Raw genomic sequence first — 10674 nt, forward strand, 5'->3', positions numbered from 1 at the left:
ATTATATAATATCTCTAGAAAAAAAAGCCCCCCGAGAGTGTTTTACTACTATACACTTGTACAGATGAGTCAATGCTATTGACAGGAAAATCCTGTTCAATGTAAGACTATATCTCTCATTCTTTCTCTGTGTCGCTCATGCAAACATGTTCAGACAAACACACACACACACACACAGATCACATAACTAGCAACAGCTCTTGATAAATCAATGCAAGCCCATCATGTTAACTCAGATAGAAGGCTGTGCAACGTGTGTGTGTGTATGTGTGTGTGTGTGTGTGTGTGTGTGTGTGTGTGTGTGTGTGTGTGTGTGTGTGTGTGTGTGTGTGTGTGTGTGTGTGTGTGTGTGTGTGTGTGTGTGTGTGTGTGTGTGTGGCATGCATGTGGGAGTTCAATAGAGCAACAGTCAACCCTCTACTTCATCCCTGCCTGACAAACATCATTATCTCCATCCATCCATTTATCCATCCACCCATTGGGTTGGCATCTCTCTCTCTCTCTGTGCAAATTGCGTGGTTCATGAGTTATGCTATATTAATGATATTGTAACCTATTCCCTTTCTTTAGAAATGTTCTCTGCCACTTGAATTATGTGACAGGGATGAACTACAGATCTGCAAGAAACACTGTTTTCATGAAACAAAGTAGGCCAGCAGACTTGTGAAACAAAGACCCATCAATAGGAGTTAGCGTCGAGGGGAACACGACCTGGCGGCCTGACTGATCTGCAGTCATCTATCCCCTTCGTAAGAGAACCCTCAACACAGCTGGAAGAAGAGGATCACAGAGAGAACCTCTCAAGACCCACTGAGTTACATCAACTCCCTAACCCGCTGTTATGCAACCAGCATGCAATCAGCCTGCTGTTTTCTCTCCCTAATAGACCCATCAATGGAGCCATGCCAGGGGGGCCGCGATACTCACATCGATTCCCCCTCTCAGTGGGGGGTCATGCATCCATCTGGAATGGAACATGGACAGGCTGGACGCTGAATAGATGTCTACATGCATAGATGCATAGATGGATTTATAGAGGTGTGGATTATTGAATGAATTTTATCGTACATATAAAAAGTCGTTGGAGGGCGGGTTGAGGGACGGGTGAAGGATGGATGGATGATGACATAACACTATCATCATAACTATGTCAATAATCGTAACTATATCATAACACTATCATCATAACTAAGCTTGTGTATCGTGCGTGCTCCATTAACATTATGTTCCCACAGCTGTGATTCATAGGTCTCACACACCGGCCTTTGTTCCCTGGCTTCATTCATGTTTTACTTTGTTGACACAACATCCCCTCCCTCCCTCCCTCCCTCCCTCCCTCCCTCCCTCCCTCCCTCCCTCCCTCCCTCCCTCCCTCCCTCCCTCCCTCTCAGCCATCTATCGAGCTCCAAACCAAAGTTATGATAGCCTTTTTCTTTTTTATTTAATCATTTTTTGACTTTTGTTTTCAACTTCAGTTTAGCTTTAATCACTTTTTCTTATTCATCTTTTTCTTTGTAAAGCCTTTTTTTAGTCAGAAGGTGGTTAGTTTTCATTAAAGATAACAACAATCCCCAACCCACTCCCCCCCCTCCCCCCCCCCCACTCACCCGCGTGAGGTCCATCCCCAGCTTGAGCTGCGAGAGGAGGTGCAGGATGACGCTGCGCTGGTCGTCCAGCACGCCCAGCTCCTCCTCGTCGTTGTCCTCCGTGTCCGTGGTCTCCTCCCGGGGGTCCGGGGCCTCCGGGGGCCCGCCGGTCTGCTGGCTGGCCCGCTGCGGCGCCGGCTGAGCCTGCTGGTCCATGATGACCGGTGGTGGAATGAGAGGAAGGCAGCTTGAAATTGAATTCTCAACGCGGTGAGATTGGAGTGAGAACAAGATGATCGTTCGGTTGTTTCTACTCTGTTCACTGAGCTCTGTGACAGGGGCCGCCTGCAGACCAGCAAGAATATAATTAAGTATTAGTCTCGTTGACAATCTCAAAGGTCATTTTGTTTGCTCCAAGACCAGAAAAAAGGTACACGTTTGAATCAAAATGCATGATATTTTGTTTACAAAAAGAAACTGGTGTTGAATGTGCTTCTTCTGTAGGAGTAGAACATTTTAATGATGCGTTCCAGTTAATCTGTCAGTGAATTAGAGTAATATTGAATGAGCCAAGGCATTCCTGATGGTGTACACGTGACTAAGCTGTGCCTTCCCACGTCGCCCTTCCTCTGCACCCTAATGTCTCCCTCTCTAACCCTACATCTAATGTCTCTCTCTCTAACCCTACATCTAATGTCTCCCTCTCTAACCCTACATCTAATGTCTCCCTCTCAAACCCTATATCTAATGTCTCCCTCTCTAACCCTACATCTAATGTCTCTCTCTCTAACCCTACATCTAATGTCTCTCTCTCTAACCCTACATCTAATGTCTCTCTCTCTAACCCTATATCTAATGTCTCCCTCTCTAACCCTACATCTAATGTCTCTCTCTCTAACCCTACATCTAATGTCTCTCTCTCTAACCCTACATCTAATGTCTCCCTCTCTAACCCTACATCTAATGTATCCCTCTCTAACCCTACATCTAATGTCTCTCTCTCTAACCCTATATCTAATGTCTCCCTCTCTAACCCTACATCTAATGTCTCTCTCTCTAACCCTATATCTAATGTCTCTCTCTCTAACCCTACATCTAATGTCTCTCTCTCTAACCCTATATCTAATGTCTCCCTCTCTAACCCTATACCTCATTTCTGTCTCTCTTCCCCTATACCTGATGTCTGTCTTTCTTCCCCTATATCTAATGTCTGTCTCTCTTCCACTATACCTAAAGTCTGTCTGTCTCCCCCTATACCTAAAGTCTGTCTCTCTTCCCCTATACCTAAAGTCTGTCTTTCTTCCCCTATTCCTAATATCTGTATGATTTATCCAGGAGAAGGGAGCCATTGAAAGAAAGCCAGTAATGTAAGGAAGCCCACTTAGTCCCCAAAGCACTACAGGGACAGAAAGGAAAAGCGTTTTATTTACTTCACTCCGTTGTTCGGTTTCTCTCTCCCCTTCTCGGTGTGAGGTTTCTATTCACTCTTAAAGCACGTCAACACGAGGGAAAAGGAGAAGCCAGCTATATGCCCAAAGGAAGCTTGTAGCAGAGGAATGTTAACCATGCTAATGAGGCCCCTTTAGGCTCATCTATCATATGCACGCTGTAAATATGACTCTCTAGACGTTTATTTTGCTGACAAAGTTTATGACATCTAATTGTAAATAATAGAACAGAGTTTTTGTCTCTTCCCGTTTTTTAATTAGTCAGTCTTCAGGGCTACCAATAATAATAATGAGAGCCATACAGAATAAGATGAACCTACATGGAATAATAATAATCATTCTAGAGTCAATTGCCACCTTCAACCCTTTTGTTTAACACTCATTCATGAATTGTTGTAATTGCGATGCATATTTCCATTTCAACAAACGACACACAACTCTCACATCATATAAAACCCAGACGCCAGCCTACAGAAATCCAATTGATTCGAATGTTGGCCGGTAGGAGGCCTGGTAGAAGCTGGAGCCCCTGGGGTTAACACCTCACCAGCGCCTACACTCAGTCACAAGCCAATCCTTACATCACCCAACCCGTCCAAAGGGAATTACATTACTCCTAGGGTGAAACGGAGCTCTTTCAAAAACGCACGCACGCACGCCCGCACGCACGCACGCACGCACACACGCACACACACACACACACAGCAGGTAGTTATAGCTTGCAGTACAAAATTCTCATTAAAAGTCATTTTTCAAAAATACAGAAAAACCAATCCAAGCTTTGTTATTCTGTGCTAAGTTAAACACACACTCAGGCTGCCTGGGCTCAAAGGACCACTATGGTCACCCTAGGGGCCAGATGAGGTAGTCGATATGGCATATGGCAAGTTGTTCTGTCTCTCTACTACCTGCCCTGGGTTACCCCCAGAAGCTTCCAGATTCCTCGTGAGGGTTGGTTTGTCTGTTCCAGCACTGAGGTCTGCTACTACAGATTAATATTTCATACTTCAAGGGGCTTGGCCCAGAACAGGCCTCCGTACTTTCTTCTCACAGCTGCCCTCCCTTCCCCTCCAGAGTATTTCCAGGCTAAAACCATGAATGAGGACAGGAGCACAGAGTGCTATGATTGTGTGTAAGCGTTAAGATCCGGTTTTGATTGAATCCGTACAAAATCGTATGAGGTGTGTCCTTGTAAACCTTATCCACAGACAGCAGGTACGGATAAGTCTACAGATAAGAAAGGTTATTAAGAGAGATATTGAATGTTTTTTCTTTGGACACGTGTCCCTGTGGTGAGACTCGGCCCCCCCAGGGGGCCACACTGGAGCTCAGTAAAGAGAAGCTTTTGTCCACTTGAAGGATTCCCTCAGCCTCAGCCAACAGAACAGTCTGTCTCTCAAGAGCACTCGTGACCCTCTTAGAGATAGCCTTCTTTAGAGACACTTTGCTTCCGAAAGCCTGCAGCGTCTGCGGCCTGCATCGTGGTGATTCAGAAAACAGCTGTGGTTTGGACGCTTTGTCCAACATTATCTATACGGGGAGTCTCGTTCATAGATTTAAAGTTTCCAAACTCTTTTGTCCATCTGTAAGCATACAGAAATTTGTCTTCCGCCGCAGATTAATGCAATTTGTATAAGCTCTTCCCTGCTGATGTTGTAATAGCCAGGCCTAACATCCAATCACCACAGCGTGAATGCAGAGTCTCTCATTGTTTGTTTCTATTACCAATCAGCAATCAACCGGTTTCACCACAGTTCCTGTTCTCATTTAGTGGAAAGTGAAAGAGTAACGCCTAACTAAGTAATTATTCAGTTGGAATGTGAATAAAATCAAACTTTATCTGCCCTATCCCTGAAATGTAAGCATATATGATTCACGGAACCAGATACACATTTTCTAATTAAATCGGTCAAATTAAAACTTTAGTCATATATGTTAGGAGGCAGGTTGATTAACTCATTAGAATTGTATGCGTTTATCAAACATTGATATGGTTATAGAAATCCTTGTTCTATATATGTACATTAGGGAATAAAGAAAGGGTTTATAACTTACAAATACAATTGATACAAACATAAAAATAATACAAATCCACCTTGAAGAAAAAAGCAAATCAAACCCAACATAACTGAAACTGGCTTGTTTTTACCTGCTGTTAATGCTCTCCATAACTCTATTTCTTCCTAACTCTCCCTAACTCTCCCTCTCTCTTTCTCTCTCTCTCCCCAATTCTCTTTCTCCCTAACTCTCTTTCTCCCTCTCTCTCTCCGGAAACTCACTCTCTCTAACTCTCCCTCTCTCACACGCTCCCTGACTCTCCCTCTCTCTTGCTCTCCCTAACTCTCCCTCTCTCTAACTCTCCCTCTCTCCCTAACTCTCCCTCTCTCTAACTCTCCCTCTCTCCCTAACTCTCTCTCTCTCTAACTCTCCCTCTCTCCCTCTCTCCCTAACCCTCCCTCCCGCCTGTCCTCTCTCTCCTTCTTATCTGAGGGCCCAGTTCCCCAGTGTGTCCTGGATCAGGAAGTTGATGATAAGCTGCTGGTCTGTTCCCACAGTCTGCCCACCAGAAGTGTGTGTGTTATCTACGGCAACGCACACACACAAGCGCACGTGCTTTGTCCCCCCAGTGTCCTTATAAGGTCTTTCCCTCTCACACAAACCCCCACACACACACACACACACACACACACACACACACACACACACACACACACACACACACACACACACACACACACACACACACACACACACACACACACACACACACACAAACATACAAGCACTCATCCACAACCCACTTATACACACTAAGTTAAGCTGCAGAGTTCAACTGTAGCTACAGAGGACACTAATGTCACCACGTGAACATGCCAATACTCCAAGGCAAATACAAGCTCGAACACACACACACACACACACACTCACACACACACACAAACACACACACACACACAAACACACACAAACACACACTCACGTTGCGTGGCAGGCACGGAACCAAGGCCGGCTTGTTGGAAGTCCTGCTGGATCTCATATCCACCATCCGGTGAGAGAAGATGGGAGATGGACACAGACACACACACACACTCACTCACTCACACACATGCACAGAAGTAGCCTTGCAAGGATCACAGCGCTGGAGCCCGTAACAAGAGCGAGTGATGGAGAGAGGAAGAGAGGAAGAGGAAGAGGAGAGAGAGTAACGACATTGAGGAAGAAAGAAGAAAGAAAACGGAAAGTAAAGAAAAGAAAGAGAGAACCAAAACAAACTCAATCAAAGAGGGGGATGGAGAGAAGAGACGGACCCGAGCGCAGTGGTAGTGGTGCCTTCTGTGCTTCTGATAGGCAGATCAAAAGTGATGCTGAAAATCCATCCCCCCCCCCCCCCCACACACACAAACACACACATTAACACACTCCTCTTCTCTTCTAGGCCCCTCCCCTCCTCCCCTGTACACACTGGACTGCAGCCCCTCCCACCTCAGATAGCGTGTCCGCTCCAGTCCCCCCTCCCCACAGACCCCTCCCACCCCACCCTCTCCCCACACTATTTCCCCTCCTTCTCTCCAGTCTCCATTTCTTTTTTCCCTGCTATCACCTCACCCTCAGCCCACGACAAGGGTTCGACTCAGCTCCTCTGCACGTGATACAGGAGAATACTTAATGAATGGGAGTGAATGGGGAGGAGTAAGAAGACATGACATTTATTTCCCTCTCTATGTGAACCATCGTGTTCACGCAGCACGGACACAATGAAATTGTGTAATATGAACCTTTTTTGACGTAACCTTTTGGAATCGATTTGCAGGACTGCATGGATTAGAACGTGTGATTCAAAGATGACCACCTCCATTCCATCGTTTGAATTTCATCAATTCAATCACTGCTTTTCAGAAGATGATTTGAATTGTAAGGTTTAAGGCGATTTAGGTAACACGCAAGAGTTGCAAAGAGAGGGCAGAGCGAGGTTTTGAAACTTTGAAAACAACCACTGCTCCTTCCCACCCTGCATTTCACGCACCTGTGATTGACAGGCAATTGACAGGCAAGTTCCGCAAATCATTCTCAGAAGAGACGCCTTGCCAACAGCAACTAAATGGTCAGAAAAGATCTATCGAGGAGCCGTAGAAAATCGAAATAGTCTCATACGGAGGCAGGCGTAGTCAACTCAAATTGGATATTTGGTCCCGGAGCACTTCACTCACTTAAAGCTGACAGACGGCAATGCCTAATTACATTCAGATCAGAGCTCCTACCTACATCAACTTTTAATTGTTAAAAAGTTGATGAAAATATAGGTAAACTATATAGAATTCAGCCTTAAAATAAACCCATTTGACGTTTCTAAAGACAGTGAATGGGGCTGGACTCAGGAGGCCATCTTTCTTGTCAGCTATGAGGTGTGTTAAGCCACCACTACCTAATATAGAATGGGAGTTGGAGACTTTATGGGTCACTCAGTAGAACATTTTCCTCGCTCTATTAAATCTGAAGTGTGGATGTTCTCAGGGGTGCAACAGAATAGCAGATAAAGGTGTTCTTAGAGTCGTGTATGTTTTTATGCAGTTAGACTAAAATAAAGTTGAAATACCCGTCTATTCTTAAGGTAGAAGCGGAATACCATCACATACTTCAAACTATCATTGAACAACTATTTACGTTAACTTCCATTATTATAAGTATAATAACATTGTTTCGTATGGGATCGATTATTTAAATCCAAACTGGAGCCAAATGAGGCTGGTCTGTGGGAGTATGAAGTGTGAAGGCCCCTGCAGTGTGAGAGCACTGCGGGGGCCTTCGTTCAGCACTTCCTGCCCCTGTGGATAACCTTAGAACCCCCTCCCTCAAGTCCCCTGACTCCCTCCCTCAGAGTCCCCTGCCTCCTTCAGAGTCCCCTGCCTCCCTCAGAGTCTCCTGAGTCCCTCCCTCCCTCAGTCTCCTGACCCCCTCCCTCCCTCCGTCCCTCAGAGTCCCCTTCCTCCCTCTGTCCCTCAGAGTCCCCTTCCTCCCTCTGTCCCTCAGAGTCCCCTTCCTCCCTCTGTCCCTCAGAGTCCCCTTCCTCCCTCCGTCCCTCAGAGTCCCCTTCCTCCGTCCTTCCCTCCCTCAGAGTCTCCCTCCCTTCCTCAGAGTCCCCTTCCTCCGTCCTTCCCTCCCTCATGGTCCCCTCCCTCCCTCAGAATCCCCTGCCCCTCTCCCTTGGTCCCCTGCCTTCCTCCCTTCCTCACAGTCCCTGCCTCCCTCCCTCCCTCCCTCCCCCCTCAGAGTCTCCCTCCCTCCCTCCAGGTCAGTCTCATTAGGGGTGTTTAAAGCCAAAGCCTTGTGTGTTCCAGAGCTGCCTCTCAGTAGAATCATTTTGCAGAGGGCTATTTTTTATGCAAATGTTTGTTAAACTGTCGGTTAAGGAGCCCTCAAAGCGTACATTTGTTTCTGCCCTTGTGCGTGTGTGTCTCCCTGCATGTCTGCATTTATGTGCGCTCATGTGTGTGCCTCTGCGTGCCTGCGTGTGTGTGTGTGCGTGTGTGTCTGTGCGTTTACCCGTGCGCCCGCCTGCTCTCCGTGTGTGTGTGTGTGTGTGTGTGTGTGTGTGTGTGTGTGTGTGTGTGTGCGGTGTGCGGCCATGTGGAGCTCCGCTCCCTGTTTTGCTGATCCCCTGTCCCATGACCTCTCTCCTCCCAGGGCTCTGGTCAGCTGCAGGCGCTAACACATGACCGGCTCCGCCTCGCTGTGGGGAACACTGGGCCACTGTACATGGGAGTGTGTGGAAGAACACACGTGGTCTAAAAACACATTTTAAGGATGTGTTTGGAGAACAAGGGGGCCACATGTTAGCCTGGTTCTACCAGACTCTCGTACTTCACTTCATTTCATTTCATTTGTACAGAGAGTCTGGACCTAATCAATTGACAAACGTTAACTCACTTGAAGGCGGGTGTCTGTTGAAGTTTAACATGATTGGATCTGCCCAGTGCCACTCTAGATCTGCCATAACCAATCGCTAACGTTTGGTTGTGACGTATGTCATGCGCCGGGAATCACGCGCAGGTTGTACACAAACCAAACACCTTGCGCGTCTGCACGAAAATGTCCGTCAACGACAGCTGCAGGTTTTGTTCGTCGAATTTAATTGATCAGGGAAAAATTGCACATTGTTAATCAACTACCGACCTACAACAACAACTCAAACTGGCGTACGAATTTATCGTCATTGTTCTCAGACACGCCCTCTGTTCGCTGATTGGTGGCCGCTGTGGCGGCACCAGAAAACCAAATTACATACAGCAGGTCCAGACCTAGTACTGAAGGGAAATTCAAATTGAGCGGAAGTACTTAGGCGGGCGGAGCCAGGCTAGCCACATGTTGCATCCACATCGAAATTAGATCGAAGGGTGTAGCCGTAGAGGGCGAGGTTATCTGTAAACGTTGTGTACAGACAACGTTGTGTACAGACGACGTTGTGTACAGACAACGTTGTGTACAGACAACGTTGTGTACAGATAACTCAATAGAACTTCGGGAAACGGACCCTCATGAGTGTTTTAGCTGAAAGTCAGGCAGGGTCCCACCAGTTGGAGCTCAGCAGGGTCTGGTCCCTGTCTAGGCCGGTGCACCACTGAACCCAAAAGTATTGGCGTATTGTCTGTTGTTAATGTGTTCACACGCCATTTTAACGCTTTAACACCACTATAAATACCCCTCAACTTTATAGCTTCTTTTTTTTCCTTGGACACGTACCACTTCTCACCATGGCACGCTAACACATCGTTCGCACTGTCTATTTTTACACAGCTGACAATTGATTCCTCAGAGTTTAATTATCTTAATTAAATCCCAGTGATGTGGGATGAATTCTTCCAAGGCCGCTGTCCTCCGACCCTAAACTGTCTCGGTCTGCTTGAGTCTGATTCTCCACCAGGCCGCCAGTGTATCTGATTCTCTACGAAGAATCCAGTCACACCGATGCCCTTTGAAAAGGGAAAAGTCTAATTCTGTGTCTCGGCCGGCCAAAAATAAACGCATTCAAGTTCTCATTCCTGGCCCCAGGCTGGAGACGTGGGTCAGGGTGACGACTCATCTAACGTTTGGAGTGGATTTGGTTTTAAACAAGGGACTGCAGACACTTGCACTCTACTATAAATACCAACGAAGGGACAATGGTCGAATCAGGTTTAATAGGCTAACTTTTCTCAAAGTGCAGATAAGGACTGATAAGTGAAAAGACAAAGTAAAGATGAGGGGTAATGCGCAGAAGTAAAGACGGACAACGGAAAAGGGGAGACATGAATCCAACTAATCTCACTTCTGACAGATTCCCCAGCTCTGGAGTTGACACATCCTGCAACATCACCTCTGTGGGCTTATATACTCATTGTCATGGCAACGGGTTTATCATCTCATGACCTCACCATATTACTGTTACTGATTATATTTCACTGGAAAAAACGGAATGGGTGTGTGTGTGTGTGTGTGTGTGTGTGTGTGTGTGTGTGTGTGTGTGTGTGTGTGTGTGTGTGTGTGTGTGTGTGTGTGTGTTTATATGTGTGTGTGTGTGTGTGTGTGTGTGTGTGTGTGTGTGTGTGTGTGTGTGTGTGTGTGTGTGTGTGTGTGTGTGTGTGTGTGTGTGTGTGTGTGTGTTT

General features: G+C 46.5%; 1 protein-coding gene across 1 annotated transcript in view; it reads right to left on the reverse strand.

Moving 5' to 3' along the window:
* The window catches only part of LOC130392203 (oxysterol-binding protein-related protein 10-like), a 15783-nt gene extending 9411 nt beyond the window's left edge, over positions 1-6372 (reverse strand). Inside the window, exons 1-2 of the mRNA XM_056602663.1 lie at positions 6015-6372; positions 1608-1931 (exon numbers count right to left, since the gene is read on the reverse strand). Of these exons, the coding sequence (XP_056458638.1) occupies positions 1608-1931; positions 6015-6080 (390 nt within the window). The 5' untranslated portion in view covers positions 6081-6372. The remainder of the gene's footprint in view (positions 1-1607; positions 1932-6014) is intronic.
* Positions 6373-10674: the final 4302 nt, after the last annotated feature.

Source organism: Gadus chalcogrammus, chromosome 11 (assembly GCF_026213295.1).
Source record: "Gadus chalcogrammus isolate NIFS_2021 chromosome 11, NIFS_Gcha_1.0, whole genome shotgun sequence".
NCBI classification, from domain to species: Eukaryota; Metazoa; Chordata; class Actinopteri; order Gadiformes; family Gadidae; genus Gadus; species Gadus chalcogrammus.